We start from the raw sequence: 26,828 nt of genomic DNA, 5'->3' as shown, positions 1-26,828 counted from the left end.
AAAATATGTTAAAAACATATGCTACAGTAATATATATTTTGCAAAATTTATATCAGACATCAATGCTATAATGCTCATTGAACTATTCCAACTAAAACTCAAATAAATATTTCTGTAATATTTAATATTAGTTATTAAATACTGCTCTTTTTTGAATAATCATGATTAAGAATACATTGACTAGAAAAAAAAAATCATAGTTATTTTGAAATTCAATGAAAAAAATTAAGCCTTACTGTGAAGTAATAAAATTAATTAAAATGCAATTTTACATAAACTTGGACTTTAAACTAAAAAGTATTTTTGTTCTTCAACATTATATTAATCAAAATTTGAAAAAAAATAGCTTTTAGAACTTATTAAAAAATGCATTAAAAGCTCTTCAGTTAAAATTCCATATAATAAGTACAAAAAATAGTTTTCAGTGCATGAAACTTGTAGCTATACTCTGAAAAAAAGAGAAAAGAAAAATGTATCGCATTAATTAGGATTTTGTTAAAAACTCCTGTCTGAAAATTCTGAAATAAATTTGTTTTAACATTAATTGATGGCAGTTTTTTCCTTTTTTACAAAAAAAAATTCTTGTAAAGAACACTGAAAGAAATATCTTTTCAAAATTAAATGTAAATTCCTTTTTAAAAATATTGAAATTATTTCCAAAACCTATTAAAAAACTTACTTTGTAAATTTAATTACATTTCCATTTTATCTTTCATAAAGAACTATCATGTAAATCATGTTTTTCTTCCCAAATGATGCTTGATTTTTCGACAAAATTTCGATCGTAATTTCCGAAACCATTTTCGTACTCTGTCTAAATAACCAACTGATGGAAAAGTTCATTTATTAATGAATCACATTTAAAAATAGATTATAGAATTACTGTTTATTTTATTAGTAAAGAGATTATATAGAACCTAATGTGTAAATTAATCAATCACAGTGACGTTTTATGCATATATTTGTCTAAGGAGTGGATGCACACAAAAAAATAATAATTCTTTAATTATGGAAGAGTTTGATTTTAAAAACAAATGAGTCCCAATAGCTCTGTGGTTGAAGCTATGATTATAATAGACTAGGGCTCTGTCCTCAACGGCGGTATAAAGCCTAATTACGAGGGTTGCTACTTATATTTCTGGCCTTGGCAACAGTAAGTGTTGCTAGGCGACCGCAGACGATTTTAATCGAAAGTTTGATATTTTTAAACTTAAATTCAGAAGACGATTTACCATTATAGCTTCATTTGTGTTGTTGACAGTAAATTGAAAAGTTCTTCACTTTCAAAAAATGGAATTGAATCGTGAACATTTTCGTGCCATTATTTTTCATAACTTTCGACGTGTATTGTTAAGACAAGTGTGCTTCGATGAACTTAATTCTTTATTCAGCGATAAAGCGCCATACTACAGCACTGTAAAAAATTGGTATACCCTGATTGGATTGAATTGGAAAAATTCCCTGATTTGGCACCCAATGACTTCTTCTTATTCCCACACATCAAAAATAAATTGCGTGGGCAACGATTTTCGACCCCCGAAGAAGCGGTTGATGCATTCAAAACGCATGTTTTGGAGTTACCTCAATCGGACTGGAAAAAGTGCTTTGAAAATTGGTTCAAACGCATGCAAAAAAGTATTGATAATCATGGAGAATATTTTGAAAAACAATAAAACCAATTTCGATCCTACATATTTGTTTTTTCATTATTAGGCCAGAAATATAAATAGTAACCCTCGTAGATCAATGAGTACGAGCTTGAATTGGAGGTAAAAGCGGCTTGCGCATAATATTATCCAAATTTCCATATTTATGTTGCTAATCATGAAAATATGAAATTGTGGGAATACTTTAATTTTTTCTTATAATTGTATGTTCCTGTCTTTCTCAAAATTCACGATAGATTTCTGAAAAATGAGCATTCTTTTGATGCTTGGAAACCTATCAGGATGATTAACATTCTCCCATTGGTTTATCCATCAACGATGTATGTGTTAAATTAATTGAAAAACCAATTCCCTGAGTTTCGTTTTACCGTCCATATTAATGAAAATTATATTGCATTGAATTATTTGACTCTTGGTATGTGATAAATTTCCAAGTTCATGTATTGCTTGCATAGTCTTATAAATTTCAAATGAGTAGTGCCATAATATTCATAAATTTTATTTAGTTTTTAAATTGCAAAATTATTATTTTTTAAAATTTTTATTTAATTTTTTTAAACTTCTGCTTAGCTTGCTGTCCGTAAGATAATGGGAATAAATTATGAAATTTAAAGAAACTTCCAATATTTTGATAGAAGTAATGTTCTAAATTGCTTACAATATGAGTTATTCTGCTATAAACAATGCTATGCTGTACCTCCAAAGCAATTTCTTATAGAAATATTTTTAGTAGCATGGTAGAATACAGATATAAAATAAACATCTAAAAAGTTCCACTAAACATTATTATTTTGATATTTTACCCAAGTAAAATATATATATATATATATATATGTAAGCTATGTACACATTCCTTCTTGTTTTAAATATTCTTGATACTCTTGAAATTTAAACATCCAATAGTATATTTGCCTAAAACAATGTTTCAAAACAGTTTCGTACTTGTGAGTCGAGTCACAAGTTAATATTTATTTAAGTTTTTAGTACGTATGAATTCAACAAAAACAAACTGCAAATGTTCTAAACTTTCTTCTCATAGAAAGTGATTGACACAAAATCTTGATAGTCAGACAAATAAAATCATTTAATAAAGTGAAAGTACCAAATTTAAAAAAATATTTTTTTTTAACGAACTTAAGAAACAAATTCAAAAAAAAGTTTTAGAATGATTGTAAATTACTTAAAACATGAAAATGAAAACTCAGTTGAAACTTAAATTACCTGCAGCTTATATGTGATCAAATTATCATTCTTTAAAATAAGTCTGAAAAAATAATACATACCTTACTTTTTGCATTTCATATTCAATATAATTGTTTTCAGGAATTGATCGCATAAAATGCCATACAAATATATATATATATATATATGGCCTTGGCAACAGTAAGTGTTGCTAGGCGACCGCTGACGATTTTNATATTTATATATATATATTGCACTGTTTGTTCATAAAAATAATCATTTGAAAAATATGTTATTGACTAAATGAATAAAAATTTATAATTTTCTCATTGAACACGCAATTTGGTTAAACTTTTTGAGTTAAAATATTTTATGAATTGCCTTTAAAATCTATAGTCAAAAGGATTAAAAAATAATTATCATCATTTATTCATTTGAACTTTATTCCAACTTCATTTTAAGTGCTTGTTATAAAATCTTATTAAGTAAATATTATGTATTTCAATATTTCTTTCGTAAATATGTCATGTTTTTCCGTCTATATATATTTTATAATCGAAACTTATCTTGTTTAAGGCTAGAATATATATTCTTCTTATTTTAATAGTTAAATTAATTATTATGTTAAAAATAAGTTAAACAACTAATATATAATAGATTTTTAGTAAATTTATTTGTTAATAAAAGGGGTAAAATATGTCATTTCAGTAAATAAACTTTTAATTCTAATAAAAAACTCAACGATTAAATCAATATTACATGGAAATATATTTAGATACATTTCAATTTCAAAGACGTTAATTTGTAATTTCACTGTAATTCAATATTAAATTCATTAATTATTCGAACTTTGTAATGAAATATTCAATCTCGATGTTAAGATTAAAATTAGAGTTTAATTAGATTGTAATTCTTTGTCGTATAAAAATGCTCCCTAAATGATTTATAATTTATACATATAGTGCTACGATTTTAGGTTAAAGAAGATGATGTACTAATAACTACTTCGTGTAAACCAAAAATTTAAATTATTAATAAAAATATGCTCTAATTTTAATATATTTAAATATAAATACATTTCACAGTATTGCAGTAATTTATTTATTTAATTTAATATTCTTTATACTGTCAAACAGTCGTCACATTCATATTACAGAAAATTAACCAGTTTCAACATTAAAAATTATTCAATTTTTATAACATCTTGTGCTTATGGCGGTGAAAATTGAACTTTAAAAGAGAATTTATTCTAAATATGACTAACTCAGCGATAAGGTAATTAAAATCTCAGACTTTCTTGAATAAAGTGATTAATGTGTTTGGGTTTTGCGCCAAAGACTGCACTTTTGCAACGACTTTTCAGCAAGAAAACACTAATGATGCGCAAACTAATACCGGTTTTCGGAAACGTAATCTTCTTTGCAAATACTTTATTCAGGTTAGAAGATTATAGCTCTAACAAGTTTCTGCGGGCACTATTTACTTGGGATTAAACAAATCCGCTATCATCGAATTGTACAGGACATTTTATAAGCTCTGAGATAAATGGTCACAAAGATAAGCCTTACTCTACCATTCCTATAAATGAAAAGCCAAATTAGGCCAGAAGACATTTATTTCATAAATATATTATTTGATTTTTAAATTTCATACTAATGAATAGAAGATTTCTTAATACTTGCTTTTGGAAATGAATAATTATCCCAATAATTATATATATTTTCTTTAAACTTAAATATTTCGAATTGTATATAGATTAAAATTACTCAATTTTAAAATATTAATTGGATGTTTCGTACATGAAAAAAAAAGTCTGGTAAAATTATTGTACTGTATCTTTAAGACATTTCTGAGTCATAAAAATATAATTCTTCTTTAAAACCAAAATATCTGAGAATTACACTATTTATGTGACAACGGTTTACCAGAAAATATGGCTTTATGAATTATATTTCTTACTTCCTTACATTTAGTAAAAATTATGAAACAAAAAAGTAAATTAATTCGAATAAAGGGCTTTTAAGCCATTCATGATAATCATGATAATATTACCTGAATATCATGATAATATTACCAGATGTTACCACAGTTACAAAATCTTAACTAGCATCGCAAAGCAATATTTTACAGTAATTTTACCAAACTGTTACTGATAATTTTACCAAACTGTAATACCTAACTGTAGCGTTAATGTTACCAAAACTCTTCATTAATGACTGCCGAGATTTTTGGTGTTCCCACAGAGGCAGAATCACGTTTCATTTTAACATGTTCCAGTCGCTTTGATCATACTTTTTTTCTCAATGTAACGTTTAATTAATTTTTAAAAAGTTTACGATGTATCTACACACAAGTCTAGATGAAAGAACTAAAAAGGAAAGGGCATTTATTTTCAAACTTTGAATAGCAATTAAAATTGAAAAAACATCCTATAAAACAGATACCTTATGTTTTCCCATAAATATGATGTCTCCTGTTTCTGAGGTATATTTTATAGCTGAAACAAAATATTTAATTATAGAAGATTTTACTGTTAACCGAAACTTTAAGGTTTTACTCAAAATGTAATAAAAAAGCTGAAGAAATGTTTAAAAACAGAAATAAATGTAAATTGCCCAAAATTGAGAAAAAAAATTCCTGAACCTTTTTATCCCTAATGACAGGATTTTCACTGAATATTTTAAAGATCTAATTTTAAATATGCTAATTATTTAGTGAAAATGATATTTTAAAAATTTCATATCTGACAATAACAACAAAAACTTACTCTCTCAAAATAAACATTTTTTTTCGATAAATAAGGATTCAAAGTCCTAAGAATATTTGAGCTATCAGAAATTTAGAAAAACTAATTCCAGTTTCAAGATCAGAAATGCAGAGAATAGTTTGGACTCCTTTATATTAATTCCCCTTTAAGACTTTTTTAATATTTCAACCATCTTTGAAACTAAAAAATTTAATAAAAAGATTTTTGCGCATAACTACAACATTTTCTTACATAAAAACAGTTACATGAAAAATTAGTTAATTATAATATTTCTTGTTTTTTGTTATTTATTTTAATAATGAACTAGAAAACTAGACTTTTTAGGTGCACTTCGCAAAAAAAGACGACGAACCGTTTGAATATCTTTTGATTTAATGATCAAATTTTCATGCACTGAGACTCAAACTTAATGGATGGGGACCTCAAATGTGCTAATTAATAAATGCAAACGATAATTTAAGTTATGAAATCAGATACAAAAACGAACTTTCACTGAATAAACATACTTTTTTTAGACGGATTCGTATTTCTGACTCCCAAAATATAGGGGTAGCCATAAACTGAGAAATATGGTTCCAATAGTTTGGTCAGGAGAGCGCTTCAAAGTTTGTACTCCTTAACAATAATATTACGTTTTCCGTATTTCACTATATCGCGAGAACCCGTTTATCTAAAGATAATTCCGTGCAAAAAATAACTTTCAGTAAATATCTATTAATTTTATAACTTTATTTAACATTGGTGAAAAAAATTGATTTAAAAGATTTAAAATTTTTTGCACCATTTTAAAAAATTTAAATGGCTCCCTTGAAATTCAATTTCTCATGAACCATTCAGCCAATTTCGCTCAAATTATGCCCTTTGCCATGTAAAATTACGTTTTTAAAAGTTAAGCAAAAAAATGTATGCCTTACAATTCAAATTTTTTTGACCTTTCTTAAATAAAATTGTCATGCTGAAAGTTATTTTTTGTATGGAATTATCGCTTGATGAACAAATTTTATAGTTGAGTGTGAAATTTTTTTAATTCACTTAAAAAGTTCTCGAGTTATAGCAAAACACTCAAAAAAGGTGAAATTAACATTAAGGGATAAAACTTTGGAGCAATGTCGTGGCCAAACTATTGGGACCATATTTCTCCTTTTGCTGCTACTCCTTATCTTTTGGGGGTCAAAAATCCAAATCCATCGAAAAATGCTTATGTTTATTCAGGGAAAGTACGTTTTTGTGTCTGACTTCGTAACTTAAAATATAGTAATATCGTCTACACTTATTAATCAGCATATTTGATGTCACTCTCTTTAGCAAATAATATTGAGTTCCAGTGTGTAAAAATCCGATCATTAGAACAAAAGTTGTTCTTAAAAAGAGGCATGTTTATTCAGAATAAGTACGTCTGATTCTGTAACCTAAAATTTCGTTTCCAAAAATTTTTAAAAACTTATTCATATTTAGCCTCTATTGAGACTCAAAATTATAATTGAGACTCAAAAAAGAGAGGAAATGCTTTTTAATCTGTTTCCGCAATCCTCTGAACAAATTAATTAGAGTATTCAAAGGTTAGACCTCAGACCATTAGGGTAGTTAAATATTCTAAATAAGGAGAAAATTTTTCAGTAAAATTACACAGTAATCACATTTTTGGTTAAAAGTAAACTCTTATCCAGGTTAATTAAACGAAAATATATCATATTCAATAGGCATTTTTTACATTCATATGGTAACAGTTTATCCGAAATTCTGGTTTTCAAAATTATAAATCTTTTTACCACACATTTAGAAAATAAAATACGAAACAAAGTAAATTTAACCAAATGAAAGTTTTTTATGTAATTATCTAAGGCATCATGACAAAATTACGAATTTTTACCTCATTTACCAAATTTTATCACATTATAAAACATTATTTAATTGTTAAATGTATCGAAATCATTACAAAAACACTTTGGTAAAAATTACCAAGATTTTTGATGTTTCCGTAGAGACAGGAATACAGTAAATTTTACAATATTTCGGTAGATCTGGATCTCACAACTTCTTATTAAAAAATAGCTTGTGCATCCGTAAACCTATATTTTAACAACAATACATACTCAATTTTAATTACTTTTTACGCGTTTAGCGGACTAAAAATGTACTTTGGAAATTTTATCCTGCGTCCATTTGTAACTGGGATTTTTTTTATTATTTTTTTTTGTTAGTTTGTTAATTTTCTTAAAAAAATCGTAACCAAAGCACTTGAGTAAAAATAGGTATTTCTGGTGTTGTCATAGAGCAAGATATACTGTAATTTTTACCATTTTCTGACGGCTTTCAATACTTTTTTTCACTCAAAATGACAGACCAATCGATGTGTCAAAAGGTCTTGAGGGTATTGGCTTTAATCAATACTTTACAATTTCATTTTCTAAAAAACTACTCTAACTAAAATTTCTTAAGATTGAGATCTTGCCTGCTCATTAATCTCATTTTTATAACTTAAAGTTATTCATTCTCACCTTAAAATGAAGAACAGTTTTGATTAGAATTTATATTTTGTAACGTTAAAAGCCATTCTAAGTTTCATAATATCATGTAAATATTCGAGTAATTCAATAAATATTACACTCTAAATGAAAAGGCTGATGTGATCTAATTGAATACCAAAAAAGATATAGAGAGAGAAAAGGGTTTAATGTATAAAATCGTTAAATACTGCAAAGTTTTAAATGACAAGTGTCCGAAATTCCTCAGATTTTTGAAATATTTTATCTTACTACTTGATGACATAACTCCATTAGCAACGTCATTAAGTCCGTCTCAAACTCCTGTCCTTATATTTAGAACTCAGCATGCATAACCGTCTAATTACAATGGTATTCTTTAGTGATTTCTAAAGAAAAATAGAATAAAACCTGTTAGAAACTCAGATAAAAGTTAAATAGTAATTCCTTTAATTGTTATTTTACCATATTCAACAGAAACAATTGAATAACCATAAAAAAGGTATTCAAAATGTTAAATTTGAGAAAAATTGCTTACGAACTCTGTTTAATTAATACGGTTAAACAATCAGCATTTTATTCGCGCCAACTAAGCCCAACTTATGAAGCGACTTATTTCCTTTCAACTGACTACATTATACAGCAGAAAAGACTAATCGATGAATCTCATGACCGACTGAAAGGGAGTTCGAACTCAGTGTTCACACCTCAATGTTTATCTCATTCATTCATTCATTACATAAAGAGTTTCTACTGTCCTATGTCTTAACGAGCCGATCAAATACGGTTTCAAAACCGTAAAGGTAAAAAAATGTTCATTACCGTAAATGTTGCGGTTAATTGGATGGACAGACTGATATTGGTTATTTTACCGTAATTTTAAAGCGAAAGTTCTAAGAGAACTTAATCACTTCCAGTTATGGTAATTTGTTTTTATTATATATCTCTCTAAAATATATAAAATGGATGGTATTACAGCATTCAATGGTGCGAACATGACATATAATAATGGGCTTTTTTCATAAACAAATAAAATCTATTTCTGATAGACTTTCAGTATGAAAATATTACTATATCAATAATTTTAATCTAATATGTATTTTAATAATGTGAGTCGTTTAAAACTTTTTGGAAAGAGCTTCATTGTTTTTTATTTTATAAAATCTTAGAAATTAAACAGTATAAACCGTTAAAAGCGTTTTTTTAGAAAAATGTAATGTTTTTAGCTTAGATTTTTTTTCTCTTAAACATAATTTTAAAATAATTTTTTTTAAAAGGAGAAGAATTATTATAAAATATTATATGTGTAACAAAATGTCTGAAATAAGAAAAATGAAACAAAAGTAAATTATTTTGGCAGAAATGAGTCAAAGCAATATAATATTTTAACAAACATTTCCCTAAAAAGGTGTAAATGTTTTATGGAATGATCAATAAAAATTTACACAACCGAGTTCTATAATTTTATTAGTACTCATCCAACTTCCTTTTTCTTTTTCGCTAATTTTTTTACAACAGTTGAACAAATTTAGTAGGAAATTAAAATTTTGTTAAAAATAATGTAAGCTTAATATGAGATGTTACAAATTAAATATAGATGGCAAGAATCAAAACACAAGCATAAAAAATTATGTTTCTTTTAAATTTAATCAAAGTAAATATATCAAAACTGTTACACCCTTAATTTATAACTCAAGAACTATATATTTAAAAATGGAAAACTTAGTAATTTATCTTTTCTTTTTATATATTTTCCTTATTTTGCACATCAGTAACAAATAAATTTAAGTTCAACATTTATAAATCATACATTATTAAAGATTATTTGTTTCTTGAAATTTCTTTTAATATGTGTGTCAACATATTCATATGTTATATTTGCTAAAAATTCTATTAATTTTGAATTCTATCCATTTGCATTAGTTCTTTTTTTAATAAAGCAAAAAATAAGTATCTCGTTGCTCTTTTTAAAGTTCTTTCTGTACTCTTTATAAAGTTGAAATCAAGTTATTATCCTAACCTTGGTTTTTTTTTATCTACCCACAAAACACTTCTAGGTAATGGAAAATTACTTGATGAATATTCATCATTGTTTAAAACTAAAGATATCAAATGAAATCCTTAAAGCCAAAAACCATCTCATTTACGCTAAACCTCAAATTAGCCACAGCGATAAATGAAACCTCACACTTAGCAATAAACGCAAATTTATGCGGCGTTGATCCCTCCCTGTGACGAAAACGAAATCCTCAAATCGTTCTCTGCACGCAAGCTTAACGCCTTTATTAGGAATTTTCCAAGGGAAAAAATTTAACTACTTTCCAGATGGTAAAAATAATAAAAAATAATAAATTGCAGGTACTACAGACAAAGTCCTTTTTGCACGATAATCTCTGGGATTATTGTTCGCAGTGAATAAGATTAACGAGGATACGGATTTAATAAGATTAATTCTCACAGCTCTTTGTCAGCCATTTTCAGAAGTAGGCTTAAGAATAACGACAAAGAACGAAAGATGATATTACGCCCCTACTTCAGTAATATAGATCACACAAATCGTGATGTACGATCCGCCTTGTCGAAGTTATTTATCAAAAAGATGTTCTAGCACATTCTGCGAGTGATGAAAAGAAGGATGAAAAATAACATATTCTTAGATATAGTATAAAAAGGACAGATATGGTTGTTAAAAAAGAGTTTCCTTCAATATTCCAACAATATATTTTTATCGGAAGGTAATATTTCTCTTGAAAGATATATGGATCTTCGGTTTTTATTTAAATGATGAAATATTTGCTACCTGAAGACTTATATAGTTAAGTTTTTATTTTTTATTTTGTCAATCACACATTGATTTGCGTTAGATCAAATACAATTTATTGCATTATTATTTTTTTTTGTTTTATTTAAATTACATACTTTAAAAACAGAAATACTTACATTTCTATGATATTTTTTTTCCAATGTCCACCTGAGGATTGACATTTCGTTAATACAGGCAACTGAAGGGCATATTTGTTGGCCACTATTTCCAGGAACACCATATTCGTTGAGCCAACGTTGTTTCTACTGTAAGGACAAATAGTACGGAAAATGAAAGACCATATATGCCTTGTCCGGGATTCTAACCCAGAACCTTTCTGATGCAAGGCCAGTTCCTTAACCCTTACACAGATTGGTCGTTCTCTTCTATGATATAATTTTATAAATTTTACATGGGTTGTGGAAGACTTTTTGTACTTGCAACCACAGTGAATTTAGAGATGCTAAGCGTATTCAAAGGAAGATAGGTTATACTTTGTGCCACGTATGAATAGCATCTTGCTTTTTGTGAATAATTCCTTATTTGGAAAATGTCCAATATTTTCATTAATGATGTCTCTAGTATCCCTTTCTTTCTTCATTTTTTAACATCGATTTTAATTTAGTTCTTTCTTCTTGCACCTTAACGTTCATTTGCAAACCCATCACACCTGTATCTTATCTCCCTCTTTTTATATTCAAGCCTGTTCCTCTTCCCTTATTGGTAAAACACCTTTTTCCTTATGGCAACGCGTTTGTCTTGTTACTGACTCCTGTCCTTTTGTGTTTTTGTTGAAAGAGTTAGTGGAATTAAATTCCTTTTGTCACCAAAATAAGCCCTTTTTAAATTGGATTGATAGAATGCCGAGAATATTTCAGCAACTGTGAGCGATTGCAGTTATAGATAAAGCTTATTTGTTTTATTGAAATTCTACTAGGAGAAAAACATTCTTTTTAAGTTACAGTACAGCATGGTAATGACGTACTGCATGATTACTGTAAAAAATATCATAATACTGGATAATAAAGCCAGAGTTTATAATTTTCAAACAATTTTTGCAATTTTTTATTCATATAATAACCGTTTATTGAAAATTCCAGTTTTCAAAATTATTGCTCTTAATAAAATGTGCAAAAGTGAGATGTAAATTTAACCAAATAATTGGTTTTTATGCCATGCTCTGAAAAATCATGATAAAATTACCAAATTTTATCACATACTATAAAACAATATTTTGTTATTAATTTTATCAAATTCATTTCTAAAGTGTTTGGTAAAAATGATTTGATTTCCGGTGTTTCTATAAAACAAAAAACATGGTAAATGTTACCATATTCTGACATGCTTTACTATACTCTTTTTCCTCAGTGCATGATAAAAAATATCAAGTAAAGAATTTCAGCAATAAATTTACATTTTTTATTTACTTTTGAATGCTACTTTTGTTTTCAAACCATCCTTATCCAAAATAACTCAGTTGTTTGTAGCTTAATGTTGAAAAGTGAACTTCAACTTTACATAAATAGTAAAAATATGATTTTCATTAATTAATCAGCAAACAACAAATCATTAATTTGTAAATAACAAAGTTTTAAACAATGGAGGGCAACTCCATATCTTATAGAGTGCGAAATGTTTTAGTTATTATAAGTAATTAAATTTGTCATTACAAGTGAAATGAAAAAGTTGTATTTCACGTTTGATTTATATCCAAAACTCTTTGAACTGATTTAGAAAGGTGATAAAAAAAATTTCCGATTCACATTGAAGAAAGACTTCAACAAAGAAATTCAATTAAAATGCTTTCATTCCTCTCTTAAAATTACTTTAAAGCACACAATGATTATTTACTTTTAGAATATTGAATTTATGACTTACTTATTGACAAAAGAAGCCATTCATTAAAAAAAGAAAGCTGAGAGTGCTTACATTTCTAAATAGATAATTGAAAGCAAATGCAATCTTATTTAACACAGAATTATTTTAATCTCAATGTTTGTATTCGATGCAAGCATAATTTAGTGTAAATTTTCTTTAAATGAAAATCTTTAATTATCACTTTTGAAAAATTGCGTAGTTTATAATGAATTTAGCTTAGTGTAATTCTCTTCTGAATAGAAAACTTAAACATTTTAATAGAATATATTAATTAGAAATTGGAAAGTAATGTTTCATGTTCAGTTAAATGGCCAGAATATTTTAAGTAATGGTAAACACTGAAGTTAAATTATGACTTCTTAAGATAAATTATTCAGTATTAATGATTAATTCATGTAATTTATTTAGTCAAATGAATTAGTTATTACTGAAGCAATATGTTTGGCGTTACTGTTGCACAGTGAATGAGATCATTGAAAACAAAGTTTACAATTCAATTACAATTATTTTGCGTAAGAGCAAGCTTTAACATTTGTATTTTACGTTTGCCTTAGAGAAACAATTATATTCAGTACATTAATATACTAGAGAGCAATTGTATTTTACATCAATATACTATGGAAAATTACATTTAAGCTTTTTGCACTTATTTGTTGAAATATAATTTAGTTTTTTTTAGAACTGTTAATGTAAAGTTGCCCATTTATATTACATACTTAATTTAAAATCTAATAATGTTTAAATTAAAATAAAATAAAAATGCAAACTATTTGTTTCCGGCTACCTATGGGTCAAATAGTTTTGAGAATACAATGCAACCGAATGGGTAATTAATAAGGATTAAGTAAGGTATTTAATATATTTTGACACTTAAAATCTGAAAAACCTGTTTCACATTTTTTTACTGAACCGATGTTGCTTATCACCTAAATCTAAAATTGTACAGATGTTGTTTTTTATTTATTCATTTTTTTCAAATAGTTGAATTCAATTCTCACTTTTTCCGTTGTTTTAATACAATTCTCTTAGAAAACATAACATTTGTTTGTAGATATATTAATCTATTCTAACGTTGTACTAAACACACAAAAATTATACGAAATTTTAATTCAAAAGATCAACATAAATCATGCATGCGCAGATCCTTTTAACTCTAATTAGTTACAATTTATTCCATTTTAATTACATTACGCAACAGTAATTAACAATAAAGTTATATAAGTATTATATGACTTTACATGTTAGACTTTACATATTAAAATAAAATTATTAGTTTGTATATTAGATATTATTCTATATTGAATTAGTATGTAGATAATAATTAGTTTATTACATAAATTTAAGAAATGATTTTTATCTGTCTCAGCTTGGTTTTTCCTTTTTACAAATTTATTAGGTAATTAAGAAAAGTAAAAATTAATAATTAGACCACAAATATTATATTAACTACATTAATTTGCAGCCTTAAATTTTCCTGATTGTTAGATTAAAACATTTTTTTATCTCCGATCCCTAATTGAACAAAACAAGACAGAAATATAATCTACACAGTATAAATATTAATAAGATTATTTTCCAACATAAGATAATGCATTACATTACCAATATAAACTAAAACTATGCATTATTAATTATATGTATATATATATTGCATTATCTTAATTAAGCTAGTAATAAAAAGCCTTTTGAAAACTTCCTATTCAGTAATTAAGTAGTCATTCGTCCATATCCTGTTTAACTTTTTTTGTCATTGCATCCAAAATACATAATTATTATTACTTTCAACTGCAACCATCCAGCATATATTCGGCACTGCAAACTTCATTATGCCCATCGCCCCGAGAAATATTGTTCCCCTAATAATATAGCTCCTACCTAACTAGGTTACTATACCAAAAAGAACTGCGTTATCTCCGAATCAACGATAAAGCGGGTTAACTATAATCCAATTTCTGAACTTCTCTTTGACATTCAGAATTCTCTCCCTGTCTTGCGCCTTTGTATCACCAATAGAGTCGAGATGCGAGCCCCAGTTCGTAATGCAATTAAGATTTCTGGGGTCATTATTAAATATAGGTGTATTCCCTAGAACTTTAGAATAAATTCCCATTCTAAAAGGAGATGCACCGTTGTGGGTAAATAAGATTTCTCTTTGAAGAATATAAATAGATTTTAAAAATATGAATGACAGAAGCTAGAAAAGGAAGCTTAGACTTATATGGATTCGTTTTATTGGTTAGTTTCTCGCTTCCCTTTTAAAAAATTAGTCAAGATTCAAATATTAAAACGATGTTTGAAATGTTTTATTAGAATCTTTTGATTATCGTATAGGTATAAACTGTATTTGAAAGCATGTTTTATCTGCGTAACAAACAGTTTATTTTCTTTTATTAAGATAAGTAAACTTCAATGATAAAATATTTCCATAAATATTCACATTTTGAAAATTAATTTCGAAATTGTAATTAATGTATAAAAAGATAAATTAGATATTTCTTCTAGAATAAAAAAATATGAAACAATGCAAATAGTCAGAAAATATGAATAAGTTACTGAATTATATAACTGCACATGGAGATACAACTTCTGGTAAAAATATCGTGGGGAGGGTGTTGAGATTTCTGATACAACGGAAGCAGTGTTGTAATATAACGAAACATGATACAGCGCAAGCACAAGTTAGCATGCATCACGATTCAAATTTATGTTTTAAAAGAAATATATCTGTGTAAATCCGTATAATCAAATGTTCGAACCATTTAAAAGCAGCTATTTAGTATTATAATTTCAAAAGGAAAACTCTGTAAGATGATGTTGTTATAATGTGAAGCTTCAAATTCTTTTGGGTAGAATAATATAATTTTCATCTTTGAACAGCATGATACATGCTAAGCGTAGCAGTGTTTTAAAATAATAAAACTTTCTCATAACTACAATTGTATTAAAGTTATGGCATATGCATAGCATTATATTTTCAAGGAGCAGTATAAAGTTTAGCTGTTTTACTGTTGATTTGAAATATGTATATTTTTATGTCTTTAATGTCAATCAATTCAAATTTCTGAACACGCACAGTTCAAAAATATACGACTATATGAAAATATGATTTTAAAATGTATGACAACGGGAACTGACTATATTTTTTCGATAATGACAAAAAGTAAAAATAACAGATATCTGTAATCTAAACATTTTAATCATCTCTTAAATTTGAAATACTGAAATAGACCTAGATTTTTTAAAAATTCACAAGTTTAAAAACTTACCCTTAAAAAATAAGGTGTTCGTGAGGTTGCTTTGAAGTTCAGGGGTGTTAAAAAATACACACGCGGTGGAAATCATGTTCTGTTTTTTACCAACATAGCTTCATAAATAAGCCTCAATTTCCATTACATTTAGACCTCATTAACTCAACCTCATACATAGCTTAACAATACTTTTTTTTGAAATCGGAAGAAATTATTCACACCTCAAGTATACTTATTTGCTTTAAGTGTAAAATATAACATAAAAACCCTAAAAACAACCTCGCTAAACTGGTTGCTCTAAGATAGATTTCTATCAACCTAAAGTCACCTAAAATGTGGATAAAACTATTTCATACACCTTGATTATAAACCCTGGGACATTTATTTCTTTTAAGTTAACTTTAATGAACCCTCAAATCAACAAAAACACCTTAAAAAATCTCAAATAAACCTTAAAAAATACCCTCAATTTTTGTAAGAGTACTCTCATTAAGTAAATATCTGTGAGTAAACTTATTGCGGAATTTAACAGCTACTGGAAAGAGTACTGAAAAGGGAAACTTAAATTAAATGGGACGCTTTCATGTGCATTATCTCAAAGTAAATAAAAAAATACATTTTAATAGATGTTTTGTATTGGAACTATGAGCATGAATCTATCCTTTAAAAAATAAAAAATAACTTAAATAAACATTTATTTTGTAAAGATTAATGAATATTTAAATTTAAATGCTTAAGTTCTTATTTTTTGGTTAAGATTAAAAAACATCATAATTAAACACAAAAAGTAAGCACATTATCCATTTAACATATTTGCCGTAAGCTTGTAACATTAATATATATGACAAGAATAATTATTTAAATAAAATATTAAACTTATTTATTTCTTAGGAATATACTTTTAAGTTTCGGAATGCAGAAAACTTAATTTAAAATCATTCTTTTTAAGAAATCAATATTTCTTTTACATCTTAAACGCTTTTAGAAAATTTCCCATTACACAATTATCTGGAGGGCAGTATATTAATCATCAGTTCATTAAAAAACCCTCATACCAAGCATCATCGCCAAAAAGAACTCCATCGCCAATTTCGACGTCAAAGGCATTTCAATTTAATGAAATGAAAGATTAGAAATGAGATAACAAAATTACATTTCCAACCAGCTAATCATATATCTGGGGAAATTTTTCTCTAGGATCTCGATGAAGAATAGAAGTGGAAATTTGCTTCTTTTAGTTTATTTTCTCTTACCTTTCATTGGTTCTTTATTCCATAAAAATAAAATAAAAAACGTACTGTTGAATTTAAGAATGGTATTTCGTATGTCGCTTGATCTCTCATCGTTTTATAGGATTAAGGGAATTTCTTTTTCCAGTTCTTGTCACCGAAATCTTTCGTCTCCAATTACAGGAAGGATCCATGTTAGCCACTTTCTTCCACTGATCGAATATTTGCAAGGGTTGATCTAAAAATCTAACAGTCTTTCTTGATCGGTCAAAAAATATTAAATAAAATTACTATGATATATTCAAATGCGAAAATCAATTTGGAGCTTTTTTTAATTGAATATGCTTTGTGTATTTTCTGCTGATATCAAGACTTATAATATGCATTATACCATTTACTGTTAATCTCTATTTAAATTAAATGGAAGACACCTTAGCTAGCGTGTTTGAACTACGATACAGCTTTACTATTATTGAGTGCTCCAAAAACAACAACATTTGAATTTTTAAATTTAAAAATATATTTTTTTTAAACTTATTGATCATATTAGTTAATCATAAAATTGATTTATTGCCTGGGAGATGGGTTTCGAACATGAAAACTTTTTTTGAAATAACCTAGTTATATACAGTTATGTGTTCTCCTTCATTTACACTAAAAATTAACTGCCTAGACACCAGAGCAATATAACTAAATGCTTCTTTTCATGTTGCTTTGTAGGCAATAGTTTGTGTTAATAAACCCAATACCACACAAGTTTTAAAATATATTTATCGTAGCACACACTCTAAGAAAAATCTATTTAATGTTAAATTGTAATATCGATACATTGGACCATAATTGTGTGTAAATTTGTTGTATCATTAATGAGGTGGTAAAATGAACCTTTTTGTCATTTAAACTAAACTGTAATACCATATAATCAAATTTAAAACGGTTAATCAGTGCGGTATTCATATCAGTACGATATCAATATCAGTGCGATACGAGTTTAATTAATAAGGTTTCCTCAAATTTGAATGATATAATTCATCAATTCTCAAAGTTTCATACAATGCGCAATGATTGAAAAATTTTGCTAACTAAACTGAAAGAGCCGTACAAAGAACAATAACAATAATTATACGTTACATATTCGTTTATTTTCAAATATAAATTTCAGTATTGTGTTTTTCATTTGGTTTTTTTAATATTGTGTCCCGAATTTGGATTTTGTGCTCTTCTTTCGATACACTGTGAATCAAAAGATGAAAATTTAATTTTTGAAATAACAACTCGCAACTTTTTTTGTACACGATGTAACCTATTCTTAGTTTTAGTTGTGTCTTTGTATGATCTAACCTCAAATTTTCTCAATTGTCAGCACAAAATTTTCAAAATTATTGCCAGTCACCAGAACAATCAAAATATTTTAAAACAGTTAAAATTGAGACAAAATATTTTAATGAAAGTCATTAAGAAAATAAATTTTGAAAAAACATCACGCAAAAGCATCGAATTCTTACAATTTTAAACAATTAATCCAAATTGCATTTTTTGTACAATAATTAACTTTTAATGAAGATTCCGTAATAATTTTATAAATTCATGAGAAATTAATCTTTTTCAGCTACTGTTCCACCTTTAACTGCTTCTTATGATTCTGAACGAGAGCTTTTTCAACAGTTAAAGATTATAATACCTATTGCATGTACTACTGTGGTACTTGTTCTTATCATTACAGTAGCTTGTGTTGTTCTTATTAGAAGGCGCCATACAATTCCTGAAGGTAAGTAGGAAACTTTATTTATTTAAAACTTTTATTTATAAAAGAGAGCTGCAGCTGGTTTACGATAGCCTTAAATAATGACTTTCTTTGGGCCAAGTTCATTGATTCTTTTAAATGATAACATTACTCTCAGCTTGCTTTGCATTTCAATTTTATTACTTTTTAAATCCCACTTGATCTTTCAACTAATGTTGGGAGATACTTAATTTTCTTTGATTTTAAATAGTTTATTCAAATTAAGAAAGATGAATTTTAAATTAAATCTTATTGTCAGACATTAATATAAAACAAAAAAAATGGATTTATTTCTTGAATATATTTTTTTAATTATTAATATCAAAATGAAAAGATATAAAATTAATTTACAAAACCACGTCTATTTAATTATGTGACTAATCTATCAAAATTGGGAACACTGTAAAAATTTCGGATCAAATTGTAGTAAAATGTACCAAGTACCGGTACTTTTTACCGGAAAAACGTTTTTACTGGAGCATGTTACAGATCAAAAAATCTGAGATGGCATAAAATCACTGAAACATACTAATTAGACAAATATCCTAAAAACAGAAATGTTTTACAGTAAAAATGAATTTTACAGTAAATTGGATTTTATGGATGACGCACCCAAAATGCATGTATTTTTATACCGTAATTTTATCTGTATTTTTACAGTGTACATAATATAAATATTGACTAGTAAATTTTTTAAGAATAAATTACTGTAAAGATATACAAGAAATCAGATATATACACAAATATATGAATAATAAAACATATATTTCTTTGCGTGCTTAAGATTTGCAGATTTTATCGAAGAATTAGTTAGCTTTTTAGGAACTAGTATTGCCTAAAAATATGTAAACTAATAATATGAGGCTGTTAAAATAATAATTTCGTAAGTTTGGCAACTCCTCACCGATTGGATTCAGCAGCCTTCGTTTTCAAATTACTGCTTGAATATTAGAGTACTCTGCATTCATCTAGTAACACTGTTCATTTTAATTTCAGAAACATCATTTTGCCAGCATATTTTAGGAAACTATTCAAAATTCCTGTCAAAAGTCATCCTCTAAAATATTATTAAAGCTGATATTTAGAAGCTCTTGATTATACAGTTGTTATTTCCTGCTTTTGAATCTAACGATCGATGTAAAACATTTTCCATTTTCTGATTGCATTCTGACTCAAATTAAAGCAGAGTTTTCATGTTCTTCGATAGCGTTACGTGATAACGCAATAAAATACCCATACCAACTTGAATTGTATTCTATTTCGTATTAAACTCTAGGTTTGCAAAATCGCTATCTATTAAAATGTAATCTATCTTTTGGAATGTAATTTATCATTTTGAAATATTAAAATGTAATTTTAAGTTATATTTAATGAAGAAGTTTCAGAATTTGACGTCATTTGATATCAGAATTTGACAATTGAAAATTAAGCATTATTTTTCTAACAACGAAATGATATTTAAAAATTTCTGAGTCAAATAACGGTAAAAAATACCTGCCACTCAAGGTGCAGTACTGTAAGGGTATTTTTCACCGTAAAATCAATTTTTACCAGATGTAACGTGTTCATTCACATGTTCATTGTTGGTCACATGTTCATTCATTGTTCATTCACATGTTCACATGTTCTTAACATGTTCATGTTAAGGAACAAAATATTTATATGCCAAAAATTTCATTCTAATAACTATCGTAAAGTCACTGAATTTCTCTAATTATTTAAATATTTCAGTGAAAATTACGATACAATATTTTACGGTAAAATCGATTTTACGAAGATGCACCCAAAAAGCTGGTACTTCAGCGCCGTAATTTAATCCAGAGTTATTTTACAATACACGGGAAACTTTTCTCACTGTATGTCAATCCACTCCCATCGAAGCGAGCCAGGACTTGACGGGCTAGTGGTGCACGCTTGTTATTTTGTAAACTTGAGACCCAATAAGATTTTCAATAATTTTAATTTAGATTCAATGAGGTTAAGTGTTACAATTTTTATTTATGTATGATTTTACTCAACTGCCAGGAAAAATAAAATTCATTTAAGAAAAACATCATTAAATTATGTAACTTAAATTATGTAATTTGGTGCTACGTCATTAAATTGTGTAACTTAATTTATGTAATTTGGTGCTACGTTTTTTGATACAAAATGAGAAATATTTGGTTTTTAGAATCTCGGCAAGAGCAAGACATGACTAAACCCGTAGACACTGTACCAATGACAGTATGGGAAAAGTCAGCTAGAGGAGATACGCGGATTTCACACAGCAGAGAGCAGCTATACTTCCCTGCACCATATGCGACTTCAAGAATATCCATGTACTCAGCAGATGGTGACCCAGATGCGCCACACCACCAACAGCAACAGCAGCGGCACCACGAGCAGAGTCACAACACATGGAGGTCGGACGAGCGGGAGCACACGTACGACGTTCCCTTCCTGCACAGACAGGTGACACGAATCTAAGCCCAGGTTCTGGTGTCACAATCAGATTTAACAATTTAAATTTAAATTATTTAAAATCAATAAATTAAAAGGGACCATCAATTTTTTAAAACATATTTAGTGCCCCATATTATTGAAAGGACATTGTATATGTTATATGTGTGATATATTTCATCCAAAATGGCGGAACTCGTGCCTTCTCTCATTACAGAATATCATCATCAATGAAGTGGCGGTCGGATCAGAAGGAAGAGAAATTGGGTACCAGATAGGAAGACATTTATACCTTAATCCAGGTAAAATTCAGGTATTTAATATAAAATATTCAAAATAATTGTTGAGCTAAATAGATGAATGTGTTAAAGGAACGTTTGTTTGGTTGATGAATGTGTTAAACTAACGTTTGTTTGGGTTGATGAAAATATGCAACTTCATTAATATCATTATACAAAATGCTTCGAACAATTGAAGGTAAAATGAAAGAAGGAAAACTGGCATACAATAAGAATAAAAATTTAAACTGAAACATGGAATCTCAAACGCTATTCGGGTGGCCAATATACGATCCAGGGGCCTTTAATGACTCAATTTTAGATTTTTTGTTGGTTGCAATTGTAATGCAAGCTATTATTTTTCAGAAATCTGTAATCTAAACTTTAAAAAAAACGAAATAAATAAAGAATGCTTTCTTACTTAAGAAAATGCAGAACAGAAGAGCGGGACGTTTAACGCCTCTATATTGGAAAATCGCAACCGGATTCTCAAATTTTTTGTCAGACTATAGCGGCAGCAACTCAAGATATATTGTAAATAAAAGTGTGTCAGTCAATGCAACTTAATGTGCGTATTAAAACAAAATATTTTCAAAATAATAATAATAATAATTCTACCATAGATCACTTGGAATTTCGGAAGGTGAATTTCTTCCATAGACTGACACTGGATAGGTGCCAAAAATATATTCGAAGCAGTACAACATCATATAAATTAAAGCATCATTTATGATAAACTACGTAAACTACGTCAAGTGCAATTTTTAACATTACATGAAATATGTATGATAAATAAAAGACATATATATGTAGACATATATGATAAATAAAAGTGCGTCAGTCTAAGTCATGTCGAAGTAATGTGTGTTTTAAAACAGAACGTTTTCAAATAAAACACATATAGTTTTACCACGGATTTCATGGAATTTTGAAAAATGGCTTTTTTTGATGCAATGACACTGAATAGGTACAAAAAATAATTTTGCAGCAGTGCAAGATCTGATAAATGAAAATTTCATTTATGATAAATTACATTTCATTTCGTTAATTTCACAAAGATTTTTTTTCATAAAACTCTCCTACATTACATAAGGATTGAATACGTGTTGCATATTTATAAATTGTTTTTCTTAAAAAAATATACAGGACATAAAGTTTCTATAGTTTTAAAGGAATACTAATTGTTTTCTTACATAGATCTCTTCTTAAAGTTCTATAATCTGTATTCAAGTAATTTTTAAATGAAGATGTATAGATTTTAGAGTTTGTAGCTTAAATCATATATTATATTTCTTTTTTCTTCGTTACTCCTTTACAAAATGAAGATATTTATACTTTCACTGATCTTTAACAAATGCCTGTCTTAAAGTGAAATAAATAAAATTTATTACCCTCATTGAATTCGAAATAAGATAACGACACAATCAATGAGGCATCAAATGAGTGTTGCAAAAGCATTACTAATATTCTCCATTAGGAAGATTACATAGATTACATCCATTTCATCGTTGAAGATAAATTACTTGTTTATAACATTCTATTTATCCCTTTGAGTTCGCCTATTTAAAAGTAAAAAGAGTCTCTAAAGCGTAATAAGTCGACAAAGCATCGATTTTCTGATACCATATATTATCAAAAACTTCTTTATCCGGTGCTTGTTACAAATTTGATCACTTTTACTAAAGTCTTTGAGTAAAGAAATTGCCTTTATGAATTGTTCGACAGATGTTAGGTAAAATATGAAGAAAAAAATGTGCTTTTATTTCTAAATGTGCTTTTTAAATTTAAAAAAAATCTATCCTTTCTCATTGTTAATTAACAGTACAAATTTCTCTGAAAAATGGTGAAATATTTTTTTTTTACCATATTCAAACAAAACAGTGAAATAATCATAAATAAGATGATATTCTAACCGTTAAATGTGACAAAAACCGTTTATTAATAGCTTTCCCATAATACGGTTAAACAACCAAAATTTTATCGCAGCAAATAAGCCCAGCTAATGAAGCCACTTAATAGATCAAGATGGCAAAAACTTATTGGGACGGCCTTGGTCTGTCATAGGCTGTAGTGCCCAAGAAGAGGAATGAAACCACTTTGTTCCTAGAAGTTGGGTACATATTATAGTCGAGAGGGTTAATCTGTCAGACACATCATGAACAGCAGAACTGGGGTTTTGAATCTCAGCGTTGGCACCACAATATTTTCTCCATTCTCTTATACACATTAAGAGTTTCCAGTGCCCAGCACTCTCCAAGATCCTATGCCCAGTTATATTCTTTTTTACGGTTTTGAAGCAATGCTATTTGCAAATCGTTAAAAAGCAGTATAATTTTGTATTCCTGGTTTAATAACCATACTAATTGTAAATGATTTCAAAAGCGTAAAGGTAAAAAATGTTCCTTACCGTAAAATTTACTGTTAATTAGATAGGCAGACTACTGTTACTTATTTCACCATAATTTTCGATTGAAAATTCTTGCAGTAAAAACAGAGCCAATGTATTGCAGAAAAGTCCGTCGATAATAAAACTTCTATAAAAATTAATATTTTTTTATCAATTAATTAATGATTATTGATTGTTAAGAACTTGAATATTTAAATAAGATTTATCGTTTTTATTACATGCTCTTTTTATTATTACTGTAGATTCAATAACATGAAATATTGTTTATTTTTTAGTTCTAAGTTAATTCATGCAGAAAACTTTAAAGAATTTAAATCATAACATTATATAAATCCTACTATATAATCCTACCAACATCATTTCACATTTATCATCCCACGTCGACAATCTCTTTTTTTCCAAGTAGACGAACTGCAGTTTTTGTTTTATAAAAGGTTCACTAATGCCAGAAGCTCTTAAATATTTTAAATGGGAAAATATGGTATAATGGGGTATAGTTGTAAACGTTGTTTTATATAGACGAGCTATAAAAAACTAAACGCTTAATTCTGTAATGATTTCTAAGGAAGTTATGCCCAATTAATTGTTTTTATATCCAAAGACCATAAGCTTACATAAGAAAACCTGAAAATCATTTATTTGTAATAGACATGCATATTTTAAATTATTCTTATTCGAATTATTTTGATGTAATCTATTTCCTAATTAGATATTGTGGATTTTCGTTTGATATGAATTAAGATCTTTGGTTTAAATTAAAATTATTGTCCATCCACAGGAAGGTGATGGAATGCCTAATCGTAATATGAATCATTTAGTTAAAATAAGAGTTATATATTCTATAAGGAAGTTTACAGTTAAACTGTTTTTAAAAGTTTTCATTGTTACAATAAATGCTTTTAATATCGAAAAATGCGATATTTTTATAAGTGTTGTGAGTTTACTGTAACAGCTATTCATGCCTGCTAAGTTAACCTATGCCTATTTGTCGCTAATGCTAATTCTGAAAGGGGCTCGTCATTATGAAGAGAAGTCACTGTTTCGTGAAAGTGAAAACATTATATATACAGTAGTGGCCAAAAGTGTGGACACTTTTTGAAAGTTTCATGTTTTTCAACTTTGAGTTGTAGAATATATTAATATATACATACATTACAACTACATTATATATACATATATTACAACTTGTAGAATATATTAATTTTCACTTAAATACAAACGTTTTTATATCAAATTGAAGGTAATTTAATGTAGAATTTAATAATAAATGCAGTAATACAATATCGGTATTACAAAAACAGTTATGCAATTAATAGTAAGATCTATACTAGAGTTGCATTTTTTTAAAGTGATACTTACACAATCAATACTTAGTAGGATAACCCTTAATTTTTAAGACAGCTTCACAGCGTCTTTTCATCGAGTGAACGAGTGTTTGGAGTTCATCTTTCGTAATCACATGGTGCCAAGAATCAATTATAGCTTCACTTAGTTGTCTTTTATTGGATGGACGATTTTTTCATACAAGAATTTTCAAACGTCGCCACAAATTTTCAATTGGATTGAGATCAGGGCTGTTTCCTGGCCATGGTAATATATCTATGCCATTATTTTGAAAGCATGCTTTGCATACTTTTGCTGTGTGGCATGGAGCTGAATCCTGCGTGAAAATAAATGGTTCGTTGCTGGGGAAGAGATCCCTGATGGAAGGTATCAATTTTGGTTTCAGGACAGTTTCGATGTATTTTTTGGCATTCATGATGCCAAATCAGACCGAAAAAAATGCACAAGTGCTACTACCGATAGAAAAATTAAATGGCTATGCCTTCAAGATAGAAAAATGTCATCAGATGCCATTAGATGTGAAATGAATGCAGCTGGTATTGCAGTAAGTTCAAGAACAATAAGAAGAAGCTAATCAGGATTTGGACTACAAGCTAGAATTCCAAGGAAAAAAACATATTTAAATCAAAAGCAACGCGATAAACGAGTTAAGTCGGCAAAAGAACACATTAAATGGTTAGAAAATCAATGGAAGCAAGTAATCTGGAGTGATGAGAGTAAAATATCGCTCTCTGGATATATATATATATTAAAATGCATCTTAATTATCTTCAATTTTGTTACCATTTTGAAGAAAAAAATAAGGTCGGGGAAACATATTCCAATTTGGGCTGACAGAATGGTTATGAGAAAACCACAACTACTTTGGCGGATTTTAACGTAGTTTGAATATGTATTATACGCACCAAAGACGTAGAATACAGACGGCCATCCTCCGAGGACATCTGTCACAGAGAGAAGTCCAGAAATAGGCAGAGCAATTACAGTTCCGATTTGAGCTCCAGAGAAGATGACGGTAGAAACTCTGCTTCGCTCACTTTTTGGTGACCACCTGCTTATGGCGACGTTAATTGCTGGGATAGTTATGCCCTAAGAAATAGGATATTTAGTTATATTTATATAGAATATTTAATAATATTTAGATCCTACCCATGTAGTTTGATACGAAATTAATTCTAAAATTTCGGGAAATCGGTAGTCAATATGCTTTTTACGTAAATTTTTCATACTAGTGGGCTGCGCCCCCTGCACGCTAACGCTCGCCAACCCCCGAAAATTGCTACGCAATCTTATATTGTTTACTTCGCAAACCAAGCT

General features: G+C 27.9%; 1 protein-coding gene across 1 annotated transcript in view; it reads left to right on the top strand.

The window, feature by feature from the left end:
• LOC107452990 (cell adhesion molecule Dscam1) overlaps positions 1–26,828 on the top strand; it is a gene marked incomplete in the record, with an annotated part of 286,344 nt that overhangs the window by 226,567 nt on the left and 32,949 nt on the right. The window contains 3 exon segments of the mRNA XM_071184722.1: positions 18,867–19,025; positions 21,214–21,494; positions 21,700–21,784. Of these exon segments, the coding sequence (XP_071040823.1) occupies positions 18,867–19,025; positions 21,214–21,494; positions 21,700–21,784 (525 nt within the window).

The sequence above is a fragment of the Parasteatoda tepidariorum genome, chromosome 8 (genome assembly GCF_043381705.1).
Source record: "Parasteatoda tepidariorum isolate YZ-2023 chromosome 8, CAS_Ptep_4.0, whole genome shotgun sequence".
NCBI classification, from domain to species: domain Eukaryota; kingdom Metazoa; phylum Arthropoda; class Arachnida; order Araneae; family Theridiidae; genus Parasteatoda; species Parasteatoda tepidariorum.
This window is presented reverse-complemented; position numbering and strand designations above follow the sequence as displayed.